This window comes from Alosa alosa, chromosome 9, assembly GCF_017589495.1.
Source record: "Alosa alosa isolate M-15738 ecotype Scorff River chromosome 9, AALO_Geno_1.1, whole genome shotgun sequence".
Taxonomy (NCBI): Eukaryota; Metazoa; Chordata; class Actinopteri; order Clupeiformes; family Clupeidae; genus Alosa; species Alosa alosa.
The window spans coordinates 30,088,833-30,108,770 of NC_063197.1; the positions used below are offsets into that span (position 1 = coordinate 30,088,833).

Below are 19,938 nucleotides of genomic sequence, written 5' to 3' on the forward strand. Positions count from 1 at the left end.
ATTTACATGTATTTATGGTGAAGTGTGTTATTGCATTTTATGTTTCTGGCAGCTTTTAATTCATTTTCCCATTACGAAATCCATATTTGGCGGCCATTTTGAAAAATGGCTGCCATGGCCCCAAGGGGCCAGATTTTGAGCGCCTACGGTCCTAAATCTGATCAGACCCCCTTTGTGAGCCTTCATACCAAATTTCATGCTTTTATCGCAAAGTGATCGATGCTGATGAAAATCTGCGCTTAGCCGCCCCACTATTAGGGAAAGTTAGGCATTGGCACATGCCAATCTACAAAACAAATTCCATAATTGTTTTTGTTCGATTCTCTTTCTTTGTAAACTCAGGGCATTGCTGTAAAAGACCTTAATGCTTATAGTTAGGGAAAGTGAGGCATTTTTTTGCCAATCTGCAAAAAAAAGTCTTACTAATAGCTTTTTTTACTAGGCTATTTGTTCCTAAGGCCAAATCATCGGAGAAACGCCTGGAGAGCCAATCAAGAGGGACTGGGCGAAAACAATGAAAAACATTTTTAATTAATAATTAAAAATAAATAATAATTTATAATAAAAAATAAAATAAAAATATAAATAATAAAAAATTAATAATTAAATAATAATCTAATTAGGGTTTTTTAGGGGTGCTGAATCTATCCCAAAGTAAAAGAAAATCCATAAAAATGGTTTTATTGAATAATTACAAAATAAAACATCCTTAATCTGTTTAAAATTTAACAAACCTCATCCAACTCTGGCTGGTTCTGGCAAGAGTTACCATGACAAGAGTGAAAGAGGATTCCAGTAGCAAAGTGTAATTTCTTCAGTGTTGTTCCATGAAAAGATTTAATAAAATATTTACAAAAATGTGAGGGGTACTCAGTTTTGTGAGATACTGTATGTTGTCCTCATGAGTTTAACATTTTGTTGCTCACCATCCACCTTCTGCGTTGGGCTCTCTCTCTTTCTCTCTCTCACACACACAAAGGCAGAAAAGAACAGGCCTCAGTCAAGTTTTGTTTTGCATGTAACACACTGGTGCTATATCACAGGTAGTTTTGTCTCAATATGGTGTGTGAAAAAGAACATTTTGCATGTGTGTGTGTGTTTGTGTGTGTTGGAGAGAGACAGAGACGTCAGTGAATTTGAACTTTATTTGTAAGCGTGTGCATATGTAGGCTATTTGTGTGGGCATGGGTGGGTGGGTGGATGTGTTTGTGAGAGAGTCAATGTTTATAGGTGTGTGTGTGTGTGTGTGTGTGTGTGTGGGTGGGTGAAACCTGAGAAACTGCCTCTGACTATAGGAGCCGCAGCACAGCACTCTCTGCGGGCATCTTGCCAGAACATCAACCAGCCAGATGATAACAGGATTGAGGAAGATGCAGGGGAGTTGAATAAGGTTTGTTACATTTGAAACTGATTAAGGAAGTTTTGTTTTGTAATTGTTCAATAAAACCACTTTTTATAGATTTTTTATGAACTTTGAATATGGAGTAATTTCTACTCAACACTAATGGCTGGGATAGATTCAGCACCCCTAAAAACCCCTAGTTAGACATCTCAAAAGCTAATATTGGTCAAATGTTTTTCTCCAGTGTGGCTCTCCAGGTGTTTCCCCGAGGATTTGGCCGTGGATAAATTAGGAGGTGTTAGACACCTATAGGAACACGTGGTTAAAAAAGCTATTGGTAAGAATTTTTTTTGCAGATTGGCAAAAAAATGCCTAACTATAAGCATTAAGCTCTTTTCCAGCAATGCCCTGCCTGCGTTTACAAACAAACAATCAAACAAACAAAAACAATTGTGCCGGAGGGAGAGTGGAGTGACTCACCAGCCTATAGCACAAACAGACATGAACAAACAAATGAACCAATAGGCCTAATAAACAATAAAAAACAATAAATCCAGATGCTGGACAGAGCGGCATTACTTGCAAGCGTAACCGTTTATAATATTATAATATATATATATTTATATTACTATTATTCACTTCTGATAATAACTAAAATGCAGCAAATTATAGACATCTTATAGACACTGTGAAAAAAGCCTACAGGTGTTTGAATAAGCTTAGGCCTTTTGGAATCAGAATTTGATTTGGATATGCCCATTTTGGTTTCCCCAGCAAGCTAAATAACATGCCAGTTTACAGTTTCTTGAACTTAATAAAAAATATTGCACCTCCTTCTTGGCATAAGCTTCCATTACTCTACTAAGACAAGGACCATAATTTCCTCTGGCCTGTTCGGATGGTACAGTATTCCCGAGGACCCCTTCTATTCCCACTCTGACCCACCCAAAGATCCCTACTAATCGTTTCCAGGAAACAGCCCTGTTCCCTCACAACAGGTTTGAGAGTATAGCTATGTGAATGTGTAACTTGGGATCAGTCTCACTCAGGGGTCAACAACTTCAGGCCCAGCTGACTTGGCCTTCAAAAACGCACTGCACAGCTTTTATGTTTACTGTCCTATAAAAACATCCCATTCTAGAAAAGATTGAAAAACTAACCTAGGCACACCTACTTCTCCTGATGACTTGTTCTTTGCCCACAATCTAGTAATTCAATATTTTGTCATGAATGCACTTACACATGCACCATCTTACACACACACACACACACACAACCATCCTTATTAGAGGCATGTACATTTGTCCATACTTATACAAAGGCTTTTGCCCAAATGCACATACTCACACTCCTTCTAAAACCTGATCCAGACAGTGTGGATGGAGTATGTGGCTTTATTTTACTGTTATAGCTTAAGACCATCTTTGTACAACATCATGAACTGTTTACAACTGAGGATGTTAATGTTTGAGTATCACCTGAGGATGTCATTAAATGCGTAATGACCGTCACCTCCTGAGCACAGGCTCAGGAGTCAACTGCAGGAGTCTGTTAACTGCCAAAAAAAAAAAAATGGAATAACACATTTATTTGTTATGTACAAATAAATACAACTTAAAAACAAAGCTATTTGAGAAAACATCAGAAATAAACATTGTTTGCTCTGTATAGTATAAACATTTATATATCTTCTCTTTCCATGGCCACACTTTATCAGGCTGCCCTAACTCACTGTTTGTCATTACACGTCCACACCTGAATGTCAGCTCAGTTCAACTTCCTGTTGGCAGCTCTTGCCACTGATTTCTCCTTTACTTGTGACCTTCCCCAGATGTACAGAGGAACAGTATAAGAGTGAGGGAATAGCAGATGGAAGAGTGGGGTCACATAACTGTAAAGGGTAGAGAAGGCTAAGGAGTCATGGGACGAGATGTATACTCCCCCATCCTGCCATTTGGTAACTGATTTACACTGTTTAAAAATTGTATCAATCACAAACAGGTTTGAAACAAGAAACACGGGGAAAAAAATGGAGACAGATCATTTAAAAAAGTGTGTCAGGTAGTCAGAAAAACAAAAACAAAAAACAAAGCAGGAACCGAAGAAGAAAAAAATAAGATGTAAGAGGATAGAAAGTGTTTGAAGGGGGTATGATAAAATGACTAAGACATGACTCTGGAGACATGACTGTTGGAGGTTTTACTTAGAAAGGCACAAACTCTGACTCACAGGTAACCACCTTTACACAGCAAGAAAAGAATGGGAGATGAGCCTCGAACGCTTCTCTCTCCTACCCCAAAAAAAAAAAAAAAAAAACGCTGTGAAATGTTCTACATCCCTTTAAGAGTTTAGCGTGCGTCCATTTTTAAAGTGAGGTGAAAATGTCTGCATCGTAATCCCATCCTGGCTTTGTACGTCCCTTTGAGAGTCCACTCAAGTCGTCTGCAACTGGCAGCTCTGCAAGGTAAGCTGCACGCTCTTCTGAGCCAAACAGCGACCCCTGCTGGTCACTTGCAGAAACACACTTGGGATTCTCCGTGTCCATGAAAGTTCACTCCAACAAGTTTGGACGCATAGACATCTTGGACCCAGAGAGAGAGAGAGAGAGAGAGAGAGAGAGAGAGAGAGAGAGAGAGAGAGAGAGAGAGAGAGAGAGAGAGAGAGAGAGAGAGAGAGAAAGAAAGAAAGAAAGAAAGAAAGAGAGAGAGATGTGTGTAGGTATCTGTGTGTGTGAGAGTGTGAGAAAGAGGGAGTGAGAGAGAGAGATAGAGAGATAAAGAGAATCTGGAATAGCAGACTTAATTTTTTAAAATAGGAAAAAATACAACTAAAGGACCCGGGATAGAACTGCCATGACTGGCTTACTCTTCCCCATACCACAAATGTAAGCACGTGTTCCTACAGAGTCTGTCACTCGTTCAGGCTCTTCTCTTTGTATGCGAGATTTGTCCTTGGTATATGTCCCCTGTTAGTGTAAAATACATTGTCGTCTGTAGTAGTCTTTCAAGAGGCAGCTCCTATTGCGCTAAAAGGAGTATAAATATCCTCCTCTTCCTCTTCTGGGACGAGGCCTTGTGCTCCTCTTCCTCACTTGTGTCGCTGGAGTGCTTTCCTCTTCTGACGCTTGAAGAAACAACAGCACCTGCAAAAACAGTCAAAGGCTTAAACATCAAAAATAACAATGACTGATCTTACGTTTGTTACAGAAGACCTATGCAGGAAGTCCTCTGTAATCATGGGGCCTCATCTGAACTAGTCAGTGTGAAATCACTGCAGTGGGAACACTGGTGATGCACTCCTGAGAAATGACTCAAAGCTACCAAATCTAAAAAAAAATCTAACCCATCGTTTCCCAACCTTGGGGTCGGGACCCCATTGTGAGGGTCGCCTGAAATTCGAATCGCCTGAGACCTGTTACTGGGTATCTTACAATTGACCAGTACATCATTACATTAAAACATACATACATTAAATAAAAAATATTAAAAACTCCATGATATCCAATAGTTAAGCAACTAATCGGATCCTACATTACAATCTGGCTACGTAAAAATAAAACTTACACAGCCCGCATAAGATGTTTTATTGACGTAATCATGCTTGATCAACGCTCCAAACAAAATAGCAAAACAACCAGATGCGCAGAGATAGCCAAACGAATGAGCTTGCTAGGACATTTGGGGAAAATCCAAGTACCACTTTCGACTGGGTGTTACAACAGAGATGTTGTGAATGATTGGGGTCGCCAATGTTTTGTGACATCAAAATAGGGTCACCTGCACTTTATTGGCACTTCATTCCAGTGTTTTTCAACCTTTTTTGAGCCACGGTACATTTTTTTACATTAAAAAAAATCCCACGGTACGCCACCAACCAAAATGTAACAAAATGACACCCTGTAGTAGCGTAATACAGCAAAAATAATGACAATTTAGTCTCTCCATTTGTTTACAGTTCAGTTCTTTTCAAGTAGGCCTATCGATCGCTGTTGTACATCTTTTCACCCATAGACAAGCTAGATACTGCATTGTCCGTCGACTTCTATTAAGTGGCATAGGCTACGTGAACGCGGCTGTCATATTGCTGGAGGCAAACATCTTACTGTCTATGAGCAACACTTGCCGACAATCAGAGACACCTGTCTGATTTCCAATCAGAGACACTAGTTTCTCCATTGTCCTCCAGTGATAGTTGCCCCACCAAGCGTTATTTACGTAGCCTACGTCCTGGAGCCCAATGCAGTCTAGCTTTCTAATATCTATTTTCCACCGCCACTTCTCATGCGCGTCGCTTAATTAACCAGGTCATTATTGCGCTACCTACTGCCACCCACTGACATGAGTATTTATTTACTTAACAAGTCACTACATTGCAGGCACAGATGCTCAACAATGGCATAGACTATTTGCAACAACTATATAATAAATGTTTTTGTACCGATTAAGTGAAATTGGACAATTTCCTACGGCACACCTGATGATCGCTCACCGCACACTGGTGTGCCATGGAACAGAGATTGAAAATCACTGCTTTACTCTATGCTATGGCTGTAACGATATACGATTCGAACCCGAAATCGCGACATTCATATCCACGATACTGTGTCGCCTTGTGAAAAGGCAGAATCGCGACACACCCTTTCTAGTGTTTCACGCACTGCTTTGCAGCTTACACGGTCGTAAAAGCAACCCACATCTCCCGCTTTACTTATCGGTAGCCTACGTTGTCCAAAAACAAATGAATAAATAATAATTTCATACCTCTCCTTGCTTTCATTGTAGACTATATGTGCAACTTTACCAAACAGTATAGAAGTAAACCCCCTCTCCTTGTCCCGCTCTCTCTCGCGCTCCCTCCCTCTCCCGCTCAATGAACACGCGCGACTGAAATAAAACATTCACAATCGTGAAAGCAAGGACGCATAGAAGACGACTAGCTAAATTACTATTAAATCCGCTTAGCATCATTAGCTATCATTGCTGCACATATTTGTTTAAAACTCTTGCATTGAAGTTGACTGATCATCTCAATACCAACGTTTCCCAAAAGGGCCTGTCCCAAGGAGAACAAATATTATCTTGAAACTTAAACACACATGGGAGACTATGATAGGCTAAGCTAGCCAACTATGCTACTTTGTTTACAACATTTCCAGGCTTCAACCAGACAGCTGAATTAAAGAGGTAGAGTTGTAATAAAAAATAGTAGGCCTAGGCTATAGGCTAATCTGCATAAAGTGTGCGGTCATAAATATCAGTCATTCAGAAAAATATAAAGGATATAAAATAAAATATGTATTATATTGTAATCTTCTGGTGTTCTAAGGGAGACTATTAAAATGTTATTTAAAAAAAATAACAATAACTCCAAAAAAACTCCAAAAAAAAAAAGAAAATTCGAGATTCGTATCGAACCGTGGGTCAAAAATCGTGATACAAACCGAATCGTGAGGTTGGTGTATCGTTACAGCCCTACTCTATGCGAGTAGTATCTGCAGTATTGCTGCACAAACACGTGCTAGTCACACTGTACTTCGATTGTTCTGTTTTTTTTGTGAGTCGCTTTGGAGAAAAGCATCGGGTAGACGACTGAACGTATATGAAAATGTGAGCATGTGTTTGCGATGCCTACTTGGTGTCGTCGGGCACCTCCCGCTCAGCTGTGACCGTGATGGGGGCGTTGGAGTGGCCTGCCGTGGGATCGTCTGTGTTCAGCTCCCCGTTGGTCGAGTTCATCACCTACAAGGAATCATGGGAAAGGGGGGGAAGAGTCAGGAAGACGACGCTGCATCCCACTTTCTCCCTCGTCAATTGGACAAAGCAAAACGAGACCAGAGGGGGCGCAAAGGAGGTGCCCCTGGGCACAGGAGGAGAATGAACGGAGAAGTTTGAGAAAGAGAGAAAGAGAAAGAGAAAGAAAGAGAAAGAGACAGAGAGAGAGGAGGAGATGTCAGAGGAGGAGATGCCATATCTGCACCTGTGCAAAGACCCCCAGGTACAGAAGGAGCAGAGAGGGCTGCGAGAGATAAAGAGAGAGGGACAGAGAGAGAGAGGGACAGAGAGGAGAGGCTGCCCGTTTTGTGCACAGATCTGCAGCGGAGCCCCCCCAGGTACAGAAGGAGCAGAGAGGGCTGCGAGAGATAAAGAGAGAGGGACAGAGAGAGAGAGAGACAGAGAGGAGAGGCTGCCCGTTTGTGCGCATACCTGTGCGGAGCCCCCCAGGTACAGAAGGAGCAGAGAGGGCTGCGAGAGATAAAGAGAGAGGGACAGAGAGAGAGAGGGACAGAGAGAGAGGGGGGAGGGAGGAGAGGCCGCCTGACGCGGCGCCACCTGTCTTGAGCCCCCAGGCCCGTCAGTCAGTCAGACGGAGCCTGGACCTGTGGGCGTGGCTGGAGGGGGCTGCGCCTCGCTACCCACTGGCTCAGGAGACTGGCACAGCGGCGCAGACAGTGATGAAAAGGACGAGGAGAAGAGAAGAAGACAGTAAACAGACATGAATAGCGATTGCTTTTTTTTTTGTTTTGTTTTTAAATGCCAGCTTTGACAGAGGTGAAGAGAAGTTAGAGGAGCACGAAGGTTAAGAGGAGGCAGGAGGAGGAGAGGCTAGCCCAGAGGGACACACAAACACACACAACACACACACACACACACACACACAGACTGTGTTGTGGTGTAGACATATGCTTAAAAAACAGCAGACACACACTCTGAAACACACACTCACCATACACACATACTGACTATGCTGATTAAGATGTGACCTTAAACACAGCACAAAGACGCTCTCCATCACCCAGACATCAACTAGAAAACACCAAACTAGAATGAATATGGGCCAACTCACCCTCACCTGGTTTTTGGTCTGCTGCTGCGTTTTGTCCCTGCTGCTAGGCTGGAGGGGAGCGTCACTGGGGACTGGACCAATTGGGGTTGGCTGAGGAAACAGAGGGCAGTGTGTATGAGATGACAGGGTTCAAAGGTCATACACATCGAGACGGTGTGTGTGTGTGTGTGTGTGTGTGTGTGTGTATGAGACTCACCAAGGTTTTGCCCACCCAGTCGTACTGGTAGTCAAAGACGTAGCCGTTTCTGTCGAACAGGTCGGTAAAAAGCTTGCGGAGGTATTCATAGTCCGGCTTCTCAAAGAAGTCGAGCCTCCGCACGTAACGCAAGTATGTTGCCATCTCCTCTGCTCGGATAAATATGTGTAGGGAAAACACACACGCACGCACACACAAACATATATATAAATGTGTACCCACACATGCAGATGAACACACCCACACAGGGCTGCACGGGCCTAGTGGGAATGCAATCAGTGTTGCTCATAGCGTAAGAATGAATGTGTGGGCTGCCTAGTAATCTGCTTCCCTCCTGCCCACTAATACCATCAGCAGAAACACATTTACACTCCACTCTCAAAATCTAAATCGGAAAGATGATTACTAACATTTTTTTGCACAGTAGTTCCGACCTTTCTAGCGTTTTCTGATTAAAACTATATCAAATCAGTGTGAAGAACCTACAGAAAGACGTATATATTTGATTGATTGGTAACCACACAAATGCACTAAGGTTAAAAAAAAACAAATCGCCCATTGTTATGTTCAGCAGCAACTCCCACAGTGCTGAGGAAAACTGAGAAAAACAGCCCAAAAAAAAAGAGCTCTTGATTTCGGCACTACTATTGCTGAAAAATCAGCTACACAAGGCATGAACATGACTACGTTTCAATGAACACCATATTCCGATTAAGGTCCATATTCTGGTTACCCTGGAAATCTTCTCATGAGAGCACAATGGAATTGTCTCTGCGAGACACTCTGGCAATGAGCAATGATGCACGTTACTTTCACCCCAAATTCCGGGGAACCAGCTAAACTGATGAAGACAGCGCTGCAACGTTGGAGGACAGTACACATTGGTCGTAGTGTTATCCGATTGCGTCGAAGTCCGAAATCAATCATAGTAAACATGGTCTAGTGTTATCCAATTGAGTGCAGTGAGATTTTTAAATGTATGCTTGTTGCCGCCCCTCGAGTTGGGCCATTACATTGTTCGTGGCCAGACCCTTAATCTTTCTAGATTACCAGGGTCTGGATTTTCCAGGCTATATTCTGGTTGTGGTAATATTCAGAATACAATGTTTCCATGTGCTGCATGTCAACTGGCATATTCTGAATAAACCAGCGGCGTCGTGCATTGGAAGTAGCATCTACGTCATGACGTCTCAAATAAGCGTAAAATAGGTGATTAGAGCCACTATTGTTTTGCTTTTTGGATTTATAATCGGCCGCTTTGAGGGGCTTCCATGGATTCATCATATGTCAGGAGTGCGCACAAAACCTGCTTCTTTGAGCATTATGATGCTTTCACCCATCGATGAATTCCATCATGACATTCAAACTTTCAGGTTTGAATACATAAACTGACCTTGATCTTCACCATAGAAGTGCAAACTTTTAGCCACACTTTTCGCTATGCTTGCCAAGTGTCAGAGCAACAAACCAAGCTACCAAAATTGCTTGCATAAACATGCGAAGACATAATTTAATATTCCGAAAAGAATTACTAAATTCCCACAAACACGCATTTGCATACCCCAATATTCTGATTAAAACAGGCATATGCCAGGGGTCTTATCTGGGTTTTAAGAAACCAGAATATGAGCTTAATCGGGTTATGGCAACTGGAATAAGGTGTTAACATAACTCATACTCAATAGTAATACTGTCATTATTCTGAATACAACCAGAACATGGTATGCATGGAAAAGTAGTGAATGTTGTGCTATCAACACCTGCAGCACAGCTGCTGGCTACAGTTCCAGTCTGATACAACACAGATCTGAGCAGTGCATTCTTATCCATCATGGCTCCACAACGCAAAAGACACAGTAAGGCCTTCCTCTAGAGGATGGGTGACAACTACAATCTGTCCTTCTTATCCAGCACAGACAGCACCAAAAATAAGCACACTCCACTGAAGGTAATGGAAAGTAGGAAAGAGATGATGTCACACCTGGGAAGCTCTCGCACAGCACCTCGATGGGCGTGGCCCTCTTGGTGTCGCCAATTTTCTGGTAACGCTCTTTCAGAGTATCGGCCTAGAGAGAGAGAGGGCAGTCTTGGTCAGCACTAACAGACAAAATAACACACACACACACACACACACTACCACAAAACATATTTCAAAGGCTCTGTCATACACACAAACACAATTATCAGTTAATTATCTAGTTCATACAGTTTTCAGAAAATAAACTGACGTAGAGGAAAGCCACTGAGAGAACCTCCCCCGTCAGCCTAAAGCATTTCCTGTGCCTCTACGCTCATCATGCAACGTTAATCTAAGGTTACTTTCAGAGAAAGCCAGCAATGGACAGTACAATTACACTGCTGTTACAGATATTGCCCAGAACATCACTACAATGCACAATGTTGAGCTTTATGTAAATAATAGGCATTTTAAACCATGGTGGCTGCAAACATATGCACTTATACACAATTACTTTCCAAAATGTTCCAAAACTACATAGAATACAAAATAATTAAGATCTGGTGTATGAAACACAACAACAACAACATCTCATGCTCTATGCATACTTTTGCTGAGAACTCAACATTGTTTATTTAATAACCTAATATTATATCTAATATTATTATTTAAAGCCAGATTAAACACATAAATAGGTCAGACACTTCCAGCAGCCATAGACACCCACGCTCAATCATACACACACACACAGATTTGGAGTAGAGATAGGTGCAGCACACAGCAGCCCACGGCATGGGCAGGAAGAAACACTCCTTATCTATACACTCAGTGCAGCCAGACGTCCCTCCCACATACATAGTCATGCACACGCGCGCACACACACAGAGAAACATTCACACACACAAATGAGCACACAGAAACACACAAACAAACAGTGTCCTTGTTCCAGAGCTGTACACCTCTGCATGGACAACACACTGACCTTTAACCCCTGCCAGGGCAAGCTCCCACGCAGAAAGTACATGAACATGTGACCAAGCGCCTCCAAGTCATCCCTTCTGCTTTGCTCTATAACACAGGAGAGAGAGAGAGAGAGAGAGAGAGAGACAGACAGAGAAAGAGAAAGAGAGAGAGAGAGAGTATTAGAGAGACAGAAGAGCTTTGTCAATCACTCCAGCCTCCAAACGGCCTTATTTAGGAGGCCTACAGGGCACTTAGCATCAGCTCTCCTGACACCACTCTGGGGACACACACACACACGAGGCAGAGAGAGGAGCTCTACTGGATCAACACCCTGATTGATTTAGACTGGCAGTCATTTTGATAGGCTGCATTATTAGGGAAAAAGCCAAGAGAGGGGTTTCTGGTTGTCCTCACACCCGAAGAGTCTTGGGCTTGAGTGTTCTCATACTCACTACTTTTTTTTTTTCATTTGTTTGCAAAGTTAGCAAAAACATCCAACCAAGTATCAACATGAGAAATTCTGAAATACTGGAATTTAACATAGTACAGTGTAGTCTCTATGATTATATAAATTATGTAATATGAAAAAAATGTGACATTATGTGTTACAAAACAAAAATATTTCACATATTTCTTCAAGTGTTTCTTTCTTTTTTGTGCAAATCACAAGGTAATATCTTCCAGTCTAGGCTACGTGCCCTACCCTGCCAACCCCCTGCCTCAGTCCTTACCTTTCCCCAGGTGGGTGTTGATGCTCATGTATCGGGCGGTGCCCGTCAGGCTCTTGTGCTCCCGGTAAGGGATGTGTTTCTTGGTCTCGGGGTCGATGTACTCCTTGGCCAGGCCGAAGTCGATGATATGGATGGTGTGCTGGCGCTTGCTCCCTGGCCGGCCCACCAGGAAGTTCTCAGGTTTCACGTCCCTGTAGATCAGGCTCCTGGTGTGGACGTACTCCATCCGCGTGATCTGCAGCCCACACACCCACAGAGGCACAGCAATTAGAGAGAGAGAGAGAGACACACACACACACACACACACACACACACACACACACACACACACACACAGTGGGAATTCCACAACAGCATGCAGTCTCAGCGCTGTGGAGATGGTTTATGTAACTGGCTTTTAAGCTAAACAGATTCTGTGGTATTGTGAGTGATTGTGCTTTGTTAGTTAAGACTGATTATTCTGGAAGGACAGTTTTGTGATATTTGATGGGCACCGTTATACATTCAGAAGCTTTTAAAGATGTAGAAACCCTCCCATATCCTCACACAGACAAGACCGGACATGCCCGGACATGTCGAGGAGGAGAAACCCATTTCTGGATGAGCTATAACTTTAAAAGGGACAAAGGGCTGCAGAATATTACGTTTTCTTGAAAGGCATCGGTTTGAATCCTGTCATGTTTTCCTGATGTTTCCTGTCATGTTTTCATACTACAGGTGAATGCTCTCAAACAAGCAATGAAAGCTCACTGGATTAAGTTTATGCTGTTTTTGTCAGACTTCCTTGCAATAGTTTGAAACAATTGAAAAATGGATGTACTCTCAGCCAAAGCAAAATAGTGAAATTCAACAGTTTCTTACACATCGGCTCATTTCACATTTACATAATAATTACATCTCATACACATAATGCAAATTGTATCATCATAAATTACTTAGAAATATGCCTTTGAACCTGCCCTAGCTGTAGGAACAAGGAAATACATCTCAAACTTATGGTAAGGTTCTGGTATTCTGGTAAATGATGTTGATATCTGAGCTCAACCGTCAATCAAATGACACCACTTCATTCCATGCTCCTGATTCAACATGTTGATTGGCTGGAAGTATTTGTGGCTTGGTCAGAGCCACAGTGTTTGCTTCACATTTACAGAGCTAGGGCTGCACAAAAACGTGTTTCTTATTAACACACACAGAATGGACAGCCAGATGACTGCAAGAAGCAACATGCTGAATCTGACAAAAGACCACCCGTCACTAAATGCCACACTAAAGGGTAACAGACAAACATCGCTGGATTCACAAGGACTTATCTCAAGGACAGACAAACACATAAAGCTTAATACTGAGCAAACATCTGTCTGTGCCTTCATTCATTTGCCTGAGGCACAGCTACAGTGAAGCTCAGAGGTCACAGTAAAAAAAAAACTGTTGCAACTTGCAAAAGACTTGCTGGGTAGCTGCTTTTGTTAAAATAATACTTGCGATTTAGACTGTGCAGTTAACCATTCCGAAGTTCTTCAGATCAAAACAACAAGTGTGATGTCAGTGGACGGACTGTGACACTGATGGAATATTAATGTGGCTTGTCTGACCCTACAGACACAGTACAACACGTTTATATCGGGGGCTTAACGTTCACAGAACACTGCACTGGTGTTCAGGCATGGGGCCTGGCCTTTAAGATTTGAAAACAGATCATTATTTAAAACAGACACAAACTTCAGGCACAGCCATTTTCCTTTCTTTAAAGGTTGTATCAGCGATTGCAGGCCCCAAAAAGGCCCAAACATAAATGATCACATTCATCTAATCTTTCCTAACGATCCGCTAGCTGTCTGCCCCATAAGCAAGCCATCAAAAAAACGCGTCTCTGTAGGAAGCCTAGGCTCCAAGATCTGTACACAAAAACAATTGCTACCAACAAGGGTTGGCAACCCACTCAAAGGCAAAATAAAGTGTTTCAACCAATAACCGACGAGATGCGCGTTTAGGAGAGTTTTAATTGCACGGGAGGGAGGGGGAGGGACTAGCGAGCTAAAGCTCTCTGTTTTGTTTAAACATCAACAGAAGTGACGTATCCCCGCTATCGCTGAAACAACCTTTAAGCCCTGTACATCTGTGTTAGGCCTCACACCAGATGTGCGGCGCGAGCATGGCGGGTGAGTTACCTGTCCATTCTCATTTCTGTGCCCATGCTAACAGGTTAAAGCTTTCACACATCCCCCAGGAGATGCGCTGCACCTGCAAGCCGGCTAGGATAGAAGTGGCGCCTATTTTTCATGCAAGAGCCAAGTGTGTCAGAAGCAATCCTCAGAAAAGATAGAATGAAAGGTAGTAGCAGCTCCTCATCGGAGAGGTTCCCGGTGGGAATACACACACACGCACACAACTGTAACGCAGCATTGACGGAAAAGACACGGAACGCACATGCCACGTGTCTGGTGCAAATGAAACGTCAGGCTGCAGGAAATTACTGACCACACAGAACAATACGCCATTATGGCTGTGCTAGGGTACATGATAACCACAAGGCCCAAACAGGACCACAGGGTTTTTCAGACTGACGCAAGGCCAAGGGTCTTCTTACCAACTGAATGGCCATCATGAGGACAGTCTTGAGGGAGAAGCTTCGCTCGCACAGGTCAAACAGGTCCTCCAGGCTGGGTCCCAGCAGCTCAAGCACCATGGCGTTATACTTTCCACATGGACCAAAGTAGTACACCTGAGGAATGCCCTCTGCTACAATACACAAACACACACATGCATAGTATCAGGTGTAACCATCAACAAAACAATGTGATGAATGCTCATTATGACTATAGACCCTTTCAAGAGAGTTCCATTATCAGCATCATAGTTGGCCCCACAAGGCTTCCGTTTTAACATTCCATATGTTATCTTAATGCAGAGGAAGTAGATTGGGAACCAAATAGAACGTTCAAGCATTGTTTTTGTTTTTATTGTTAAAAGGGTCTATACAGTTGCACCACAGCATTTCTCCCCTTTAAATCCCCTGAATACACTTGAGCAAACCTTTTATCATTTCAATACAGAGCCCACAGTTATCATTAAATACTTTGTCCTGTGATTTGCGTCTCTTTGCTGACGGTAATCCTAACAGGGTCTGTGAAGACTGCAGAAATGTGGTTGCATTGGTGGTCGTGGGACTTGCTTACCAGCGGTGCCAAGCTGCTTGTAGAAGCGGTACTCCAGGTGGAGCTGAGGAGCGCGGGACTTGATTGGCTCCTGAAGAGAGACAGACAACATAGACAACCAATCAGGGGGGAACCCAACGGCACACCTCCACCTCACTCCAATCTTTGAACCACCATCTGTGCAATCATCTTCAACTTCACTTTGATACAACGACTTGCAACACTAGCATGAGGATGGAGCCAAACGACATCATCCTCGACATCATCAAGTGTTTTTCTGAGGCCATTCTCCTGTATGGAATTACTCACCAGTTTGATGGCCACATATTCGTTGGTGTAGAGGTTTTTGCCGAGCCTCAGCTCACCGAAGTTCCCGCAGCCGATCTTCTTGCCTACGCGGAAGTTTGGGCCGACCATGAGCACCCCGGAGCTGGAGCCGCGACTGCTGTGGCCGCTCCGGCTGCCCCCGGACTTCACCACCCTCTTGCCCTCCTCCATCTCTCCCTTCCCTCCTCTCTTCTCTAAATCCTGGAGCTTGTGGTACCCGGGCTTCTCCAGAGTTACGTCACTGCCATAAAATCCACAAATCTACTGAATCACAACAACCAGGGGGGTGGGAAGGGCGAGAAGAAGCGCGTGTGTGGGATGTAGCGAGAGAGAGAGAGAGAGAGAGAGAGAGAGAGAGAGAGAGAGAGAGAGAGAGAGAGAGAGAGAGAGAGAGAGAGAGAGAGAGAGAGAAGATTTCCAGACAGCGAAATGAATGCGGATATTTACACTTGCGCACTTAGCTGTCCTTCACATGCATTAATCCAAATCACTTTCAGATGAGTATACTGTAAACTGCAATGCTTGGAGCTCTTAATGTCAAATACTATCAAAGGCCCCCAAAAACATGTGGGTTTGTTTTTTTCCCAGTCCAGTTCTATCTTCTTCGCTTCTGGGTTAGGCAGCTGTGGTGGGTGAGCTCTTCAGTACGGTGCAAGAGGCGAGAGCAACTGCAGCTGGGTGTTTGGGCAGTTTGAGCTGTGGTGAGGGTGGGCCGGGCCGGGCCGGGTCGGGTCAGCGCGGTCCTAGCTCCAGGAGGGAAAGCACGGCGAGATCCTGGACGGAAACCTGCGGGTGGCTTTCAGCATCACTTCCTGCGGGCCTGGCTGTGGACCGACATGAGACATTCCCGAGGCTCCAGCCCCCTGGCCAGGGCTTGACACACAGCTATAATACATTCACAATCACCTGAGGAAATGTGGAGTAGGGTGTTAATGATACACACAAGAAAAGCATCACAACAGAGCTTCACAACAGGCCCTATTTGGACATTCAGTCAAAAGCACCTCACTGATCATAAACCAGCCCACTATGGGCGTTGGAAAGCTTCCCAGCTGAATCAACTGTGGCAAACCTAGTGTGAATAGTGGCAGCGCTTTCCTGAGAGACAGACAGAGGATCTGAGGAAGTAGAAACAGGAGACCATCTCCCTACAGGAAGTCTTATCTTGTGTTTCTGAGCACTAGCACTAAAAATACACCACTGTGCAGCTCTCCAATAGAGGCCAGGGGGTCATGTGAGAAGGACAGACTCCTGGGGGGGTGGGGGTGTTACCCCAGCAGGCTGTTAAGAGTCTCCGACCCAGGGCAGGAAATGAATGAAGTCAGGTTAGTCGGTGTAAATCAGAGCAAGCCAAGGTATACGCATCCTGATAAACGCACAACCACAAAGAACCAATATGAGTAAAATGCACAGCTTCCACGTAGCTAAAATGAACAATGATTTGCTATAATTTCAATCTGCAGGGCCGTTATTCGAGTCACTGACTTAAACGCAGTAGATTTGCGTTACTTGGGTTGCTAACAAAGCAGTGTCAAGCGGGTTGACCAGTTGGCTGGGTGATCAGGATTAGGCCTGATAAGATGGCATCCAAAGCCCATGTAAACATCCACCAACTTTACTGAACGATAAACATATTAGCACAACTGACTGATTAAGTTACATAGCTAAAGTCGGGAAACTTCTTAAGGACCCAGCTTCGTCTTCTGAATTAACTGTGCACGTTAACAATACAGCTGGACAAACCACTAAACGTTTCCTGACTTGGGCTGAACATGGCATACAGTATGAAGCTAGCTGTTAGAGCTAGCGTCCATATCTGTCGTTTTTGCTAGCAAGCTTGTAATACGACCATAATATTTAGTCATCAAACCTCACTGACATTACCAAGTGCGAGGTAACCAATTATATATGTGGTCGACGTAACGTAAAACTCATCATTATTCGAGCGAAATCTCACAATAACGTTTGAGTTAACACGAACACAATGTTGGCCTGCCGCTATTGTTAGTCGAGGCTAACTCATTGATTAGTGACACAGAGGCTAGCACAGCTAGCCTGTATAGAGAACTTGAAAAGCCTGAATGGCGAGAATAACGTTGACGTTTGTCGGAACTATAATGCTAATACTTCGTCAAAACATACTGTCTTGATCAACATATGTATGTTGCTTTGCATTACCGACAGTAAACGATCAACGTTACACTAGGAAACAGACCGGCTGGACGATAATTCGGCTTGCTCTATAAAATTAGCAGCTACCTATCTTACTGGAATAACGTTAGGGCTAGCTAGCATTCACTGGTTAACGTTAGCTGCCAGGGCTAGCCAGCAACAAGATCCCTACAGATTATAGTGGATGGAGAATTTCAGAAAATAAATGCAAGTAAACAAGAACGAAGTTAACTTCGTGTGGCACACGAACTGTGAATACATTAAGGAGAACCACCACTTTTTTTATTCGAACCTGTATTTCACTCTCATCAGACAACGACCTAATGTTAGCTAGCTAGCTATTTTATGTATCCTTTTTAATCCACCAAATCGAAATAGATTAAAATGACCATCTCAGAATTATATATTAGGACTTATACAAGTTAAAGATAATAAAATATCCAAAATAATATTACCTACATCGGTATATAAAAAGCTTATGTCGATTTCCATTCTGTTTATCTCGCAGCCTTTTTCGTGGGTGTCACTTTCCTCTTCCAACCCATACAGCCAGTCGCTGCTTGAGTTTCTCCAGTCAACAGCAGTGGTGGGCTACTATGCGCATCTGATCAAAGGATGTAGCCTAGCTGAATAGAAGAGAGGGGTGATGTCCACCAAAGAAAACTGCGTGAAGACATGTTATAATATTCCCATATTTGCTCAGAAGGGTTTAAACACTAAATTAAACCAACAGGCAGTGGACTTATAGGCTACTCACCATGTATTGCCTTCATGAAATGCAATATAATTCTTTCAGGGACATACAGCTCTGTGTCTTAGCTATCCAGAATGTAAACCACACAATAATGAATAGTCAAAATTAGTCTAGAATAGTCTAAATTAAGTGTGTGTGTATGTATGATTTTATGGTAATTGTTCTGTAGCCTAGGAAAATGACATAAAGGAAATTATTTAATGTCTCATAGAACCCATGACCCATTCTTCATTACACGATTCAGAAATGACCTTATTTGCTCTGACAACATTATTCAACAATTTCAATTTTTCATTAAGTGTTGTAGTAACTGAGGCGAGCAACACAGTTTAACATGTAACATGGAATTGTATTACAACATTACAGTATTCTCTTGTGTCATTCCAGTGCTCCAGAAACATTACATCATGTGCTAATAGAGTAAGAGGTAACAGCAGGTCAATATGGTGCAGACATGGACAATACAATGCAGAATGGAGTATTTCCTAAATAAACAGTGAAACAAATGATAAAGTTTCTTTTTTTTTTAAATCAGTGTTAAGTGTGTTTTTCTATTTTGCTTGTCAGTATGCCAATAAAGGTAATAGTAACAAACTGCAAAGACATATTCTTTCTACATGATATATAGAACATACAAATGTTGCCAAAAATTTTGTTAGTGGAACTGTGCAAAAGATTGTTAGACCATTTCCTCCAAACAAGATGACCTTCTGATTGTTAGAGGTGATACCTAGGCCTCTGATGGTTTGCTTTATTTTGATTGGCGAGGTGTTGCACCAGCACGGGCTTTCCCTTTGTTGGACGATTTAAAGTGATTAACTTGCATGAGCAGCAGAACTTCCTGTCTAGATAAATCTTGCAGGTTTTTTTATACCTGCCTAAACTCTGGCCTCCTCTGAGTGTCCTCTGCATTCAGGATCCTCCGCGTTGGATGTCTGTGCAGTCTGTTGAGGGGCAGAGAGCGGTGAAGTGATGTCCACCTCAGTGGTGATGGCTCTACGGCTGCCGTCTCCAGTAGTGATCCTCTGCCTGGTGTTTAAGGCTTATGCACAAGGTGAGCTGGCTTTTGACATCTGAGGTCCATGTGGATTTGAACAGATGAATTGATCTGCGTCAGTCTTCCAAACTCAGACTCAATCGGAGTTTTGCTAATAACCTGTAGGTAAAATGTATTATCAAATCTCGCTTCTCTTCTCCTCACCAGATGTGTGCGACCAACCAGACATCAGCGTGCCACGCCATGTGGCCATGGTGTGCGTTGGGCAGCCCTTCAACCTGTCTTGTCGGTTCATGTGCCTGTCTCTGTCGCACCGACGGCTGCTGTTGCTCGACAACAAGTTGCTGCGGAACGAGAGTGTCACTGAACCCAACAGCATCCTCCATTACTTTGTAACGACGGCCTCCAGCGAAAACAATGGGACATATGTGTGCAAGATCGAGCCAACACTCGCCGTTGGTCCTAGCATGTCCATTCACATCAATGGTGAGCCATGGG

At 43.2% G+C, this 19,938-nt stretch overlaps 1 protein-coding gene across 3 annotated transcripts; it reads right to left on the reverse strand.

Annotated features, from left to right (window-relative positions):
- Positions 1 to 4,047: 4,047 nt before the first annotated feature.
- Positions 4,048 to 18,304, reverse strand: LOC125300424 (casein kinase I-like). Of its 3 annotated transcripts, none has more exons than XM_048252354.1 (11): positions 18,149 to 18,304; positions 15,500 to 16,423; positions 15,212 to 15,281; positions 14,623 to 14,774; positions 12,033 to 12,267; positions 11,321 to 11,406; positions 10,363 to 10,447; positions 8,382 to 8,530; positions 8,192 to 8,275; positions 6,974 to 7,080; positions 4,048 to 4,484 (listed from the first exon to the last, which is right to left on the reverse strand). In XM_048252354.1, exons 2-11 carry the CDS (start codon positions 15,686 to 15,688, stop codon positions 4,430 to 4,432), a joined length of 1,212 nt encoding a protein of 403 aa, XP_048108311.1. In that variant the 5' UTR covers positions 15,689 to 16,423; positions 18,149 to 18,304; the 3' UTR covers positions 4,048 to 4,429. The 3 variants fall into 3 exon arrangements, with proteins under 3 accessions (XP_048108311.1, XP_048108308.1, XP_048108309.1); XM_048252351.1 differs by having other exon boundaries at positions 8,186 to 8,275; XM_048252352.1 differs by having other exon boundaries at positions 8,186 to 8,275; positions 18,145 to 18,292.
- Positions 18,305 to 19,938: the final 1,634 nt, after the last annotated feature.

Bases quoted from the DNA above. Each gene is read 5' to 3' on its own strand.
- LOC125300424 (XM_048252351.1), bottom strand. From the start codon at position 15,688: ATGGAGGAGGGCAAGAGGGTGGTGAAGTCCGGGGGCAGCCGGAGCGGC. The intron at 11,407-12,032 runs GTAAGGACTGAG...CCTGTGTTATAG, and splicing joins CAACACCCACCTGGGGAAAG to AGCAAAGCAGAAGGGATGAC. The intron at 7,081-8,185 runs GTGAGTTGGCCC...GATTCCTTGTAG, and splicing joins AGACCAAAAACCAGGTGAGG to GTGATGAACTCGACCAACGG.